This window comes from Anarrhichthys ocellatus, unplaced genomic scaffold (assembly GCF_004355925.1).
Source record: "Anarrhichthys ocellatus isolate YVR2014 unplaced genomic scaffold, GSC_Weel_1.0 scaffold3, whole genome shotgun sequence".
Classification (NCBI taxonomy): Eukaryota; Metazoa; Chordata; class Actinopteri; order Perciformes; family Anarhichadidae; genus Anarrhichthys; species Anarrhichthys ocellatus.
In genome coordinates this window covers 17,335,719-17,350,614 of record NW_022280033.1, presented here as the reverse complement: position 1 = coordinate 17,350,614, position 14,896 = coordinate 17,335,719, and the positions used below count along the sequence as shown (strand labels likewise).

The 14,896-nt window shown below is 43.1% G+C and overlaps 1 protein-coding gene across 1 annotated transcript in view; it reads left to right on the top strand.

The window, feature by feature from the left end:
• The window catches only part of adgra1b (adhesion G protein-coupled receptor A1b), a 148,565-nt gene that overhangs the window by 6,407 nt on the left and 127,262 nt on the right, over window positions 1-14,896 (top strand). The window contains exon 2 of the mRNA XM_031877970.1: window positions 6,442-6,513. Coding sequence (XP_031733830.1) covers window positions 6,442-6,513 — 72 coding nt within the window. The remainder of the gene's footprint in view (window positions 1-6,441; window positions 6,514-14,896) is intronic.

Sequence of the window (14,896 nt, the reverse complement as noted above, 5' to 3'; positions counted from 1 at the left end):
GGGGGGGGGGGGTCTTCTGTGGGCGTTGTATTGATAGAGAGAGTTTGTGCTGCCCCAAAAAGCTCCGTAACTACCGTTCGCACGGCGTGCTTTGAAGAAAACGGCGGATCGGTTTTGCCCCAGGCCATGATGACTCGCTGAGGGAGAGTTCGTGACCGCTGGGGAAGAGAGAGAGAGAGAGGGGGGGGGGAGTCGGTAAATCGCTCTGCAGCCTTGAAAAAACTCAAGAATGTGTCGAAACCCAGACTAAAAATATTAGGTAAAGATAAATACAGCGTCTGCCAAGGATACTACGCTATCCCTCCTCCCCCACACCACTGAGTAAATACTGAAGTTACTTAAAGGCTCATAAATTTGAGGGCAGAGGAGGGTAACTCGCTACTTGTTGTCTCTCCCCTGACGTCTGACTCGCTGTAAAACAAGGTGATTAAAACCCCGATGTGTGTTGCTTCTGTCGCACGGTGTGATCACAGTGGGAAGAACATTAGTTTCAGGGGGGGTATTTAGAGGTCTTGGCAAGTGTCAGCTTGTATATCTGTCTCTCAAAATGCCACCTCACCTCGTCTACATGTTGCTCAGATCAATGCGAGGCGTTGATGTATATCACGAGGTGGTGAGCTGAACACTTTCAGATGGCTCCAGCCAAGTGGGTACAGGTCGTCGTAGGTTCTCACTTCCGACCCCTCGAGCACCGGCGCTTGGTCAGAGGCGCTAAGTTTGACATTATGACGCTCTACGTACCCCTCTAGCCAGTTTCTCGAGCGGTGTCTTCTCCGTCGGACCTCTCAGAAAATATCCTAGCTGGAGAACGGAAGCCAGAGCTCCTGTTGAGGGAAGAACAGTTATGAGTCTTTCTAGCTGTGTTCAATGAATTTTGCTGTCGCCTTATGACCTAAGGACTGACTCAAAGGGTGACTTTGGAACAATCAATATCTGTTAATAGAAATTTAAATAAATCCTCAAACCTGGAAAACACTGAAAACTCATAAAGAAAAGTCCTGGAAAATTATTTCAATTCTTTTGTATTTTCCTTTAGCTGAGAACTTCTTGACTTTCTAACGGAGCTACAGGTGCTAAAGGATTGTGTGATAAGCTGATGAGTCAGTGGCAACAATCTCCACTCTGACTTTGAATCATACGTTTAGATATATAAATGTGTATATGAATCAGATTTCCAGAGAGAGGAACATATTGGTGTATGGCCCGATCCCTGCTCGTCGTACCAGCTAGATCATCACGGAAATGTTTTTGGAAAATGTTGTCCGACCAACAGCCAATTTAAATTTTTGAAATGTTGCTATCATATAAGAGCAAGACATGCTGCACATTAGCGAACCTGGAATCTTTTTTAACTTGGAAAAAAGGACTTAAATGATAATCAATGATCAAAATAGGTCTTCATGTGTGACTTCATTTCATGTCGTTTGACTTTTCAAAGAGTTATTATATTGCTTGAAAAAAAAAAAGTCTCAAGTTTGACTTTCGAATACGTTTATCAATCCAACCAGATAAGATAAGGTAAGATCGACTTTATTTTATATTCATGAACTTTAATATACATGAACTTTGCGGCCTTGTAATTTTGAGCTCATGATAAACCAATAAGCCAAATTCACACAAATGGCAGGACTGTGAAAGTGCAACCCCCAACCCCGGTGTTGTATGTACACACGTCCGGCTGTGGCCCAAATGACACAAACCATTTGCTGCGGCCCACAGAGACAATGCTGAATCGGTGTGCACTCCTCCCTCGCTGAGAGCAGCATAATTGATAATGTAAATACAGAGCTGGACGGACGCTCCAGAAGTCTGTCCCGGGCTGTTTACACAATGTTCAATTCTGTTTTTCCTGCGATTTCCTGGACGTTACGCAGAAGCCAGAGATAGGCACGCAGAGGTCGGCGAGCAGACGCGCACACACACACACACACACACACACACACACACACAGATACGCATGGCATAGCTAAGCACAAGACACGCTTGAGTTTGCACAAACAGAGGCCGCCTGTCCCTGAGTGGGACGTCCGCAGATGGAGGTGTAGTGGTTTTCAGGGGAACAGAAGGGAGACCCGGGACAAAACACAGCGACAGCACTGGTATCTCAGGATCTCAGTGTTGACTGCCTTCGCTCCATCGCACCGTCCATATGTGGCTTTAAATAAATGAGCCCTGGAAGCAAAAGAATAAACTCCACCGGGCCTCTGGAACTGAAAGCCATTATGAATTTCTGATTATTTTTTCGATAAATCTGTGGGTGAAATATTGTGAAAATGTTTCTCACCACGTCCTAGTCGACTCCCTGCCGGCTCATATCTGCTGCGGTTCTTCTGCTCTCGGAGAGCTCCCTGGACGGAAACCCCAGAGAGATATTGACGTCTGGATTGGCAACAATAAAAATCCATACGAGTTGTTGCTCACTCGCTAAACGGCTGACTGTAAATCCAGTGGTCCATTCTTACACAGCCGAGGTGTTCTGATCTATTGGTGGACAAAGAGGAGTTTTACAAGCCCCCACCTGCCTGCTGTTTAACAGTGGTAGCCTAGCATCACTTACAAAGACAAGGGGCATGGCGTCAGCAAACTATATTAGTATGAGGTTCAAGGGTTATTTGTGTATTGTTAGGGTAGCAATAGTTTTATTTTTGAGCTTGGGGGAGCTTGCAGTCCAGCATCTCCACTTTTCTCTCATTAAACTGAAGCCATTTCAAATGAAGAACATCAAAGCGTAATTCTAACCACCATGTTGCTCGTCTTTTACATAGACCACCATCTAGTGTGGATGATGACTTTTGGCCACGTAGCTTTAGCCTCTGTCTCTTAGCCTGTTATCCAGGTAAAGTATACTATTACAACGGTTTGTATAATATCTTACAAAAGGTTATTTTCCGATTTCTTTTTTTTTGTCACCTACGAACACGAGTGATCAGTGCACCTGCACGAACCCCTGCAGCTCAGAACTCGTTTAGACGACAAAACTCTTTTATTTAGGGTTGAAATAATCACGTTTGAGCTACTTGGTCAGGTTTATGGGAAAGTGGGTTGGCTTAAAATAAGTACTATTTGTTGCGTAGTCATAAAAGTAGTCACGTAAGTTACATATTCAAAATGAATCAATGTGGACCCCTCCCGGGTGAGGGTCCCGTGTTTGTTTGACCCAAATATCCCCCCCGACCTCCTCCCCCACGTGGGCTATCTTTATTCCACGTCACCTGACTTCCATAAAGGCAGCCCTGCACTTCCTGTCTCACAGTTACGTTGGTTATATATATACTAATTGTAGTGCATTACGTTTTGTAAAGTATAAGTACAAACGGTGAATGAGAACAGCCTGATCCAGTAGTTAGCTATCATGTTTCTTTAATATACCTTTTACCTTTTTATGTACTGAAACAAATCAGCTGAAAGCAACACAAGTCTGGTGAAGACGGAGTTTCCAACTAATTCACTGAGCCGTAGCTGTAAATCCTCGAGCCGTCGACTTGAATAAAAAGACAAGACAGAATAAATTTGTTTGCTAAATTTTGAGTGGTAAATCTTCCCGTATTATCACTGTAAACTGTCAGCCAATTGTCTCCTCTGGTACTATGATATGTATCTCCTGTGTGTTCTATGCGTCTTGTTTAGGCTTTGCTGATTTGGTCTTTTTGCACTCTGACAAGTGTGGCCGTTAGTTCTCTGTAAATACGTTTAATTCTGACGTAAGAGACGTGATATTCTCACATGACGGCTTTTAAGGGTAAAACAAATGTAAATACGGTCTTGGATGTTGACATGCATTTGCTGAAACGTTTGTGTGCTTCCTGGCCTTTTCGCTGAGAGGGGACTTCCTTATTTTCAGTCCTGCTTCTTGTGCCAAGACAACTGTTGTCGCTCCGGGGAGAGACGGGTGCTTTCCCCGAGGAGAACGCACCAGCAGGCTTGTTAAAGTAAGACAATATTAACTTAACCTTTGCGTACGCATTAGTTAACACCATATCAACCGACCATATTTCTCTGTACAAGAGAAACATTTAGCTCCTAACCTCGTAAATATCACAAAGTAACCTTTTCTGGAAAATGAATGACAACTCGTTCAAATACATAAAACATTTAAATACATAATTAAAAGGCTTTTTTAAAGAATTTAAAACCCCCAAACTCATTGTTGCATTATCACAGGCATGTCCAAAGTCCAAAGGCAACACTGTAGCTTCTTTACATTCTAATAGAATGTAAATAGGCTACATTGTATCAGAATGTAACTTCGTTACATTCTAATAGAATGTAAAGCAGCTACAGTGTATAGAATGATTCTATTGAAGTTATTCCTTTCTTAAATGTTTTAGACTAGTCACTAATCACTTTAAAATAGTGATTATAGCTGATTTAACTTACAGACATGAGATTAATCGTCACTCTCTTTATACAATGATATAAATTCATCCCGGTTTTATTGATATCTTATGAAATATTACTCCTCACTTTTCGTGCGTTTTTCCTGCAAAAGTCCAGCAACATGAGTCTGTTTTCGCTTGTTACATGCATACTGTCTTTTCAAAATAAACTTCCATCTTCACAGGAAACAACTAAGGTTTATCAGGACTGTGTCGGCGTGGTTTGATTAGACTTGATTGACGGTGGATTGAAGGCATAAGAAGCAACCCCGCAACTGTCATCACATTGTTGACTGAAAATAATGTTTTATTTATATTTGAATACCGATCGGTAACTGAACTCTGTGTAACTGAACCAAACCAAACTGAATTCAAACCAGTGAGATGAGCTCCGACAAAAACGGCACAGAAAGAAACCTCGAGAGAGAAACTGGTCCAACTTCAGCAGAAAATATTGTGTTCACGGAGGACCCCATCACCCGTAGTGTGAGGCCGACTTAGAACATATATATCATCGTCTTCAAACTAATTCATGACTGCAATCTAACTTCACTCCTTGTTTCCATATCCTTTAGTTTTCATCTTATTTATTATTTGTTTGAAAGGATTTCCACAAACGTCGCTTCTCTTGCCTCTAATAACCACACAGAGAGACATTTCTTCACCACCTGTAGCGTCCTGTCGTATCACCGTGTTCGGCCAAACGGAGTGCACGTTATTAGTAGACTTGATCCAGAGTCTGAAATGTCTCTTGCACTCGAGCAGCAGGTAACACAGCAGGCCTGATGTGCTCTAACGAGTCACCGTGGGATCATAACACCGGACTGTACTGTTTGCACTCGAGTGTGTGTTTTTTAGGGTTGTTACACTTCCTGTTAAGGACCTTTTTTTTATCATTCTCATACCTACAAGAATAAGCTTGTTTTTTCAGTTCGGCTCAAGTTAACCAATAGAGAGCTGAGAAGTAGTCGGGGTTAGGGAACAAATACCACTGTTTCAATAGACCTCACAAGAGTACTAATATCGGTGTGTGTTTTTACGTGATTGTATTCTTGTCTGGGTTTTTTCGTTTTGAGGGAAAGCTCAAGGCCCAACATGCTGAATAATGGGACACGACTTTGTGTGTGTGTGTGTGTGTGTGTGTGTGTGTGTGTGTGTTTTTGCCTGCCAGTAACACTCAGCAGGAAGTCCCGTGCAAGCACTTTTCTTTTCTCGCTAGACAAATGCATCACTTGAGCGACATATAGTTTTTACAGTTCAGCGCGGACATAATTCATCTAAAAAGTAAAAGAAAAAGGAAACACAGCGACGTCTGTTACTGAAATCATGAAAATCGGAGGTGCTGCATCGCCGCTGAATATTTATTCATCACTTAAAGATCCCTGCGGTGCGTTTCATTGATTTGTTTGCTGTTGTAATGTGAGCAAAATTGATTGAATTGTGCTGAAGCGGCGTTTTTTTTTTTTAAGCTGTTCAATTAGGCCGATATTTTGACGTAGAGGAGCGGAGGATGGGGGGGTGGTTGGATCATTACCCATCTTGAGCACAGATGGCCATAAACAACACGGAGACGTGGCCGGGATCGGTAATTCACAACCGCAATCTCCTCGGACGTAAATCCTTAGCTTTGGCCAATATATTGACAGTCAGAGGATAAGCAATTTATCAGACATTCCAATAAGTAACACCGGCTACAGCTGTGGCCATCCCACTGTAGTGGGTCCCGTAGACTCGCCTCCCCCTGCTGGCCATTAGAAAGAATGCAGCTTTTAGGCACTTCAGCATTGGCTTCACAACTGTCCACACTGTGACCTCACAAAACACGTTTTTGGTCATAACTTAAGAATTAGTTTGCTAATTATGACAATTTCAAACGCACGTCTAAGAGGATAAAACGATGAAGCGATGACATTTTGGACAGACATGGATGTTAAACTGCAACATGACTGGTCGGTAATTCTAGTTAGGCCTACTGTCGTGATATTTATAAATGTTCCACCCTCCACTCGTTCTCGCATCGCTCACCTCGTCCTCTCTCCGTCCACGTCTTCTATCCCCTACACAGAATCCTGAGTGACAACAAGATCTCCCTGCTGAGGAATGGCTCCTTCTATGGCTTGGCTGCCCTGGAGAAACTGTGAGTACTTAAATCAAGCTCTCTTTTACTGTTTTGTCCTCCACAGAGTCCTAATAGCTGTTGTATCACTCCGTAGCAAAGGAAAAGGCAAAAAAAGATAGGGGACATGGTGGGAATTAGGAGATCCTTGTCGGCAGAAAGCTCGCCGGTAGTTTTTCCACCTTTCAGACCTCAAGCTTCACCTCAATTGCCACAGTAAGTGTCCTAAAGGGGGTAATATATAGCATCAGATAAAGGCCTAATGCAGTGCGCTTTGATGGATGGACAGAGTGCGCCAAGTCCCCGCGTCGCATGCAATGTACCCGAAGCCTGATGATGAGCTCCATGATGGCTGTCTTTCCCCCCCGCGGACCCCCTCTGAAGCCAACTATTGATTGCCTTCACCTCCGTCCAGCGTTCGGCGCCTCTCTACCTGACAGCGACGCTGACATTGGCTGATGATGAGGAAATCAGCGAGTGGCTGAAATCACACGGCTTAACGACTCTCTCCCTTTCAGTCAATCACCCTCAGATGTACTGAGAAGCACACGTATTAAGCTCACACACACACACACACACCAGCTAGATCAGTGACTGCTCTGAATATTATTACCGTCTCCCTGACGGGCCCGACAGTTAAATTCAGATTGTAATGTCAGAGGAGTCATTCCCGCCACCTCTACTGCTCCTTTTTTTTGGGTCGGCCTGTGTCGCATGTCTCTCCGAGGCCTTATTAGTGATCGTTAAAGCGCTCTGCCCTCATCCCTCGGGGCTCCAGAGGTGACGGAGAGATGATTGCGAGGCCTTCAAGGACACTCAGCCAAAGGTCTGGTCAAGGCTGACCTCTCGGAGCGTTTGGCGAGCCCCCTTCCTTCCCCTCCCTCTCCGGGTGCAGCCTGTCCATCCGTCCTGCCGCATGCGGGCATTTGGCAGAGAGAGATGCCAGCGGTGGATGCCAAAGCCAGGTAGCCTCAGCGAGTTGGAAAAGTGGCGGTCCAACTGTTCCCTCGTCTGGCCCCCGGCACACCGACCGACTGCCTTCCCGGCCTGCCTGACTTGACTGGTTGTTTAGCAACTTGTCGTTGCTGCTACCTACTTTCATTGGGAAATTGTTGGTGACACTGGGATGGGTTTCACTAGCGTACTCTTGCTAGTTTCTCAAGACTACCAACCCCAGCTTTAAATTCCACAACATATGTTCTTATTCACTACTGGTGGTATCGAGCCCTGCAGATCATTTTGGTCTAATTTGTCCCGGCTTTGGGACATGCTTCCACCCCAATACAATGGAGGTGAAAGGGAGCATGTTTAAATAGCACTACGGGTAATGAGGGAATTTTAGGGTATTTTTGTAATCCAGCCTCCAACTGCAGTGTCTTTTTGGAGACTTTGTAAAATACCCGTTTTCTGTGAATCTTTTTTTTAACCATTGTTGAAAACAGTTATTGTTGTTGTTGTTGTTAGCCTTCCTCAAACAGTTCCTGATGCCTCGGGTCGAGTCTGTTGACCAATCAGAGGCCATGGTCCTAGTTGTGTTGCAGCTCTGGCAGATTAAATAAAATGACCTTATATGGTCATAATGTATACGATGACAACTGCGATTTATATGACTTCAGTGGCAATCAGAGGAATAATTGCTCAGAAATTCAGTTTTTTTTAATCTTAGTACCTTGTGGGACTTCAGACACCATCTAGAATGTAAAGATACAGCTTGTCAGGCCGTCTTGGCAGTCCTGGTGTTAATGAAGGGTCCCTGTATGTTGCAAGATGGCCTGGATCCCCCCCCATATGGACACGGGCCCATTACCATCAGCCAAACTGGGTCCCACGGGAGCAGAGCAGGAACAAAGCCCGTCACTGTTCTCCTGGTCAGCGCCCTGAATGTAGCTTTTGACGCTTCATCATCGGTTCCCACCGCACCAAGTGTGTGAACCGGATGACACGGGCACTGTTTTATTATATTTTGTCCATCCAATTTGACACAGCGGTGCGATGACGTGGTCGTAGACATGTTGGATTGAAAATATATTTGGTTGGAGATCATCTCTCAGTAGACATCGTGTAGAATGATAGAGTCAGACCACGATGTGCCGCCGTCGGCAACTTGCACACTTTTAACACTCTGGATAAAAACACATAAAGTCGAAGATTCATTTTAGTGTTATGTAATTAAAACCACAGCTTTAAATCATCTATTGATATAACAATAAGTGTAGTCCGATGCACTGCTCTTGAAACAAGCACACTCCTATTGTCTTTACAGGAGTGGTTCTTTTTATTGTCGCGGATGTGACAGGAGATTTATCCTCACTAGACGCTCTAAATGGGTTTTTTTATCGAGTGCAGCGGGTCTATTTGACCGAACGTTATTCATCCAGCCGGAGGAATTTACTGAACAGACAGAGTGGACCTTGGGCTCGAGGCAGAGACGACATCAGAATTCGGAACGGCGTCTGCGATTGCTCATTCTGAAAAGCAGATGTGAGAGGTGCGAGTGTTTGTGTCGTCCCTTTAAAAAGTTTAGCCACTCCTGTTGGTCCCGTCGTTGGAGGCTGGACGTTTAGTCCCTCTTTCCCGGTGAATGCGTCTCCTCGGGAGGTGATCGATGAGCTGGAGGATGCGTCCGTTTGGCCTGTTGGGCCTTGAGAATGTGTGACAGCAGAAAAGGTCACTGATCACGTGATCATGAACCACAACTGACCCTGAGGTAATCCTCAGCGGGTCAAAGGTCAGAGGTTATTAACAGGGAGAGCAGGAAAAATGAGTATCATTGACCCGGCGGAGTCGATAACACTTGATTAAAGCAGATCGCTCAATGTAAATGAATGGTGGAGCAACGGATCATAAAACTCACAGATCGGATCAGGACCAAAAAAAAAAGGAGCAAATATGACCTTTACAGATCCCTGATCGGGTTTTTTTTGCCGCTGATACTTATTGCAGAACATTGATGATCCTTATTTGGCAGATACGGATCCCTTTGTTGTTTAGTTATAGCAGCTGGTCTACACGGCTCCAGACTTTTTTCTTTTTTGCCAACGTCCAAAAAATCATTTCAACCGCTCTGAAGTCAGTTAAACCATCAGAAATTCTAAATGTTATCCTTTTACTTTGCTGGAGTAATTTTACTCTTCTTAAAAACAGCATTCAAATGATAAGGAAATAAAAGATTGTATGTTTGATTCAAATAAATCTTGTCATTAGTAGTTTGGATGACATATCATAAGCTGCTTAGAGCTCGTGTTAGGAAGTTAAATGGCTCATAATTCATCTCTAATATCTATTTATGTTGTTGTTGTAACAACTGGATTTATTCAAGTTTGTCATCAAAACTAGCTTTCACGAGATTACATTTGAACACATCATGCAACGTTATAATTTACCTTCGCCCAATGTTCAATGAACAGAGCCTGAACGCATCATAATTTGACCGAACAGAACCTTTGTTCTCCTCGGGTCAATTTCAACACGGATTGCTTGTTCACAATGTAACATTATCAGAGATCAGCGACGAAAAAATAACTGGAAAATTGGTCAAAAATGGTCAAAACTCCCTGCAGAATCCAAAAATCCAATGCTGTGATTTGACACTTTGAGATTTCTACAAGAATTGCATCATTTGTTGACGAGCACTTCTGTTCTGGATTCCTTATTGTCAATATACTCTTGGCTGAGAAGTATTTTCCAAAAGGTTTGGTGTGTTGGAGGCATATTTTTAATCCTGAGGGGGTAAACAAAACCAAAAAACGAATATTCAAAATACAAAAATTGAAAACGGAATACCTACCCAACACATTTATAACAGGAAAGTTGAATATTTGGATCCTAGTTTCATATGATATCAATATCTTTACTCTAGCTTTAAAACCGAGTCGCTACAGTCTCTTAAAGACAGTCATGTCGTCGGTATCAGAGCGTTAAGTCATATTTCCATTCATATTCCTATTGTGCTTCAGTATATACATGCTCCACTCTAGTTTCTGGTGTTGGGACAGCAGTTATTTCACACTGGGGAAGTATAGATATCGCTTTGCTACGTAAAAGTCTGGCTTATTATTTACTTGAGACAACGTGAAGTAAGTTGAAGCCTTAAATGGATCAAAGCGCAGGCTTGAAATATGAATGCTCTTATTGTTATTTCACAGGAGACCGTTGCTGGGTCACAGTCGAGGATGAAAACATGCGAGCACCATGAGTGTAACGGGTTTTCTGACCAAGTTTGGAGAGACGGAGAGGACGGATTCTTCTTCTTCGTCTCCCCAGTGCTTCACTTCTCTGGGCTGTTTATCACAGATTGTCTCTTACAGTGAAAAACAACAAAAAACACACAAAACAAGTAGCAGATGGATGCTGGAAACCTGCTAATTTAATAGACAGACTTATAATATTTATTTCCATCTGGGGAGCATTGGGAGTTATTTCTTGTTTTGTTTTGTTATTTAAAAAAAGAGAGCAAGAGGTCGTGCATCAAAAGCATCTCTTGGAAGAATTTGCCTCACACTCTCCTTGAACTTGTGCTTTGTTCTGATAGAAATACCTCACACTGATGAGAACAGTAGTTCAAAAATAGGACACAGTTGCGGCGCCGTTAAGCAAGACGGCGTCTTCTTCACAGTTCAGGGTCTCTCTGAGCTTTTTTACCCTCCATCTGGTGTTAAAATGCTGCTGTTGGTTTCATGTTTTAATTGTGCTGAAGTGAAGTCGTCTCCACCAAAGAGATTAGCTTTTCTTTTCTTTTTTTTTTTTCTTTTTTACTTCTTTCTGTAATCTCTGAAATCTGAGAAAATGGCTCCAAATATCCCATAAGCACCGCTCATCCACCCACTGGGAATAAATTGCTCTCCAGCTGTGTTTGAGAAATGTTAATCGTCGTCCCTACCGGGTTCAAGCTGTGGAGACGTTTAAGTGGCAAAGGGCCTTTTTTTTTTTTTAATTGAAAAACCTGTGTGATCTTCAATAAACTGTAAACTGTTGGCAAAAAATGACCAGCTTTACATTGATATGCGTTGACTGTTTCAAAAACAGATTTGATTGGGCTGTATGTCTTGCCAAGAAGGTTGAATAATGAATCTATGCTGTAGGCCTTCAGGCCTTACTGTAAGTAATATTTCCATAATGCATTCACACACAGAGGGAAAGCGATTTGAGGCTCTGGCAGCAGTAGCTACGAGCCTGTCACTATGCGTACACATTGTGTCTGTTTAATTGGACCGAACTGTCCGAGTGTCCACCTTTTTTTTTTTTCCTTCCCCCCCCTTCCTCCGTGAGCTTTCAACACGTATTCATTTACAATGTAGTAGGTGGTTGTCTGTCTCGCTGAGTGTTTGCTTTAATGCAGTGTGTGGCCAGGCCTCGCCTCAAAGCATCTGCAAACTGACCCATGAATATTTAACGCGTGAATAAATGGTTTTAATAAACAGATTCCACATTAGCATCAAGGTTGGTGCCAATATATGTTACACTTAGCCTTCTTAATGACAGAGTCAATTAGAGTCTTTTACGGTGTGGAAGGAAAGGAAAGGACTTGCTGCATGCTTTTCAGTTGCATTGCTGGGAAAAACAAAAATATTAAGTGGACACTGTATCTGCCTCTAACTTAGTATGTCCACTCGGGCTGCAAGTATTCATTTCATTCAGTTCATCTCTGAATTAGGTTTTTGATTCATGATTTATTTTGTGAAAAGTCCACAAAGAGCTACACACACAACAAAGAGTCTACAGTCATGCTAATGCTAGCGGCTCGGTGTGGCTGTCCTTATGGCTAAATGCTAACATGCTCAGAGTTAGTGTTGACATTCTATAGTTTAGCAGGTACAGTGATCATCATGCTCACCATTGTAGTTTAACTTGTTAGACTTCTAACATGTACTAATTAGCCCCAAACACAAAGTACAACTGAGGCTGATGGGAATGTTATTAGATTTGCATTTATTTAGTCATAAACTAAACAATTGGATACATTCAGATTTCGACCTGATGATGGCGCTGTTTGAAAAGTTAAGAAATCACAAAAGTTGATACAAATCATTCTGAGGAAGTGGTGTTAAAGGTAAAGTCAAGGAATCCCGGATGTCACTAGGATTCATCATCTGGGAACAATGAATGTAAGTGCAAAATGTCTGTGCCAATCTATTCACTCAATATCAAGATATTTCACCGGATACATGAAACCGTCAACCTGCTGGTGTCGCTAGAATAAAAGTCAGAAGATCACAAAAGTTTAGAGGATTCATCCTCTGATAACCATGAGTATATGTATGAAAGTCCATGGCAATCGATCCGATAGTTGACGAGATATTTCACAAAAACCCAGAAAAATGTCAACTTCACGGTGGCGCTAGATGAAAAGTCAAAAGATCCCCAAGGTCAAGAGGATTCATCCTCTGGTAACCATGAATGCATGTGTAAAATCCCATGGCAATCCACCCAGTAGTTGACGAGATATTTCACGAAAACCTCCCACAATTGTCAACTTCATAGTGGCAGGGAATCAAGTACAGTGTTCATCCTCTGGTAACCATGAATGTCTGAACATAACGTCGTTCTGAGAACTCAAGGCAATGTCTCCACCACAAAATCCCCAAAATATTCCATTTACAACGATGCAAAAAAATAGAGAAGAAAGCAGCACATCCTCGTATTTAAAGGAGCTAGAATCAGCAAATAGTTAGCATTTTTCCTAGACTCAAACAAATAATCATTTGTTTGGATGTAATTTGTTTGAGTGTGTGTTCTTAATGCTCTGACCTGGTTATTAGAGATTCCCACTTTACTGGAAACAAGGTGCCTTTACGTGCTCACATCCCGCTGGAGACACCGACACGCCGCTGAGAAATATGATCCAAGTTACACTAATGAACGCATGTCATCGTCTCATTTCATTAAGTGTGCGCGTACAATGGGACACATCACGCAGCATCACTTTCCATTTGGACGAGTGCCCAAGTGGACACAGCATGCAGCGACAGTCTTATTTGCTCATGCACTTCGTGTAGAGTTTGACCTTTTTAGGGAAATCTGATTTTGATAATTACATCAACACCGAGATCTGTTTAAAGAGACTCGGCGTGATTAAGTCGTGTTTGCCGTCAAAGAGAAAGCAGTGCTCTTTCTCCAAGCAGTGCCTGCAGACGTGTGTGTGTGTGTGTGTGTGTGTGTGTGTGTGTGTGTGTGGTCAGTGCGGCTGTGCGATGTGGTAATCATCCAGATTCTGTAAGGATTCTGCCCATTAGTGTCACACAGCGAGCGGGCCGATATCCTCGGGGTCGCTCGGCTCGGGAGAAATTGAGCAGGCTGGAATATACAGTGCAGTTCAGATTAATTGGGAAGCACTTCAGTGGCTTTTCAAACATCTACCGCCAACATCGGGAGTTTTATACTCAGGGCTGCTCCTGCTCTTCAAACATGCAGGGCTGGGGGAGTAGAAAATGGTTATTGTTTAAACATTAGCCTCATTTGAGCTGCTCCAGCTGTATCTACAGTGGATATGTGGGGCGAGTCTCCCCAAAGGTAGTTATCATTTGTTAGCGTGTGTGTGTGTGTGTGTGTGTGTGTGTGCCAGCCATACATTCTCAATTAGTGGCCAGGCTTTTGTTTACCTCTACCGAAGAGAGACACAGGTCTTTTTTTGAGACAGACTGTTATCAGAGGCAGTGCTTCGATTTTACTTCCCCTGTTCTATATTTAATACACTGTATTTAGAAGACTCCCTGTTGCTCTTTTCTGTTACCGCAAGTGCAATGCTTTTGATATTTGTTTAGCATTAAACGCCTCAGGTGGCAGAACCTCCTCTCTTCCTCGGAAAGGCTTTTATTGTGAAACACTAGACGTGTGTACACAGGAAGTGTGAGATGCGACGTATATGTCGAGGGCTTTTATTGTGAAAGGTAAAAACAGACTTGTGAATGACCCAGAGAAAGTTTCTTTTAGCAAATAAATTAAAACAATCAAAAATTGCCGACAAAAACACGTCATCCCTGCAGCACTCTTATTTACTGTTTTTTCTGTAAACGCAGTTTTAGAGTCCTGTTTTTGTGTGAATCACTTCACTTAGTGGTTCCAAATTTGATTCAACCAGCCCGCTGAAGTAGTCTCTGCAGAGTCTTCCTCCCACCGTCCAAACACAAGCAGGTTCAGTAAACTGAAAGCCCTGAACGGCCCCATAGGAGGTCATCTGTGTGTCAGACTCCGGCTCCTTGTGACCCTCAACAGGCTAGATGGGAATAAATCTGAATGGGTGTTAAAGTGGCTTATGTGTGGACTTTGTCTTAATGACTGAGAAGAAATATGGATCCCAGGCGGGAACTCATGGCAGTGCCCTTGTTTGTGTGTGTGTGCATACAGAAGGGGGCAGAGAAAGAGAGAGAGAGAGAGAGAGAGAGAGAGAGAGAGAGAGAGAGAGAGA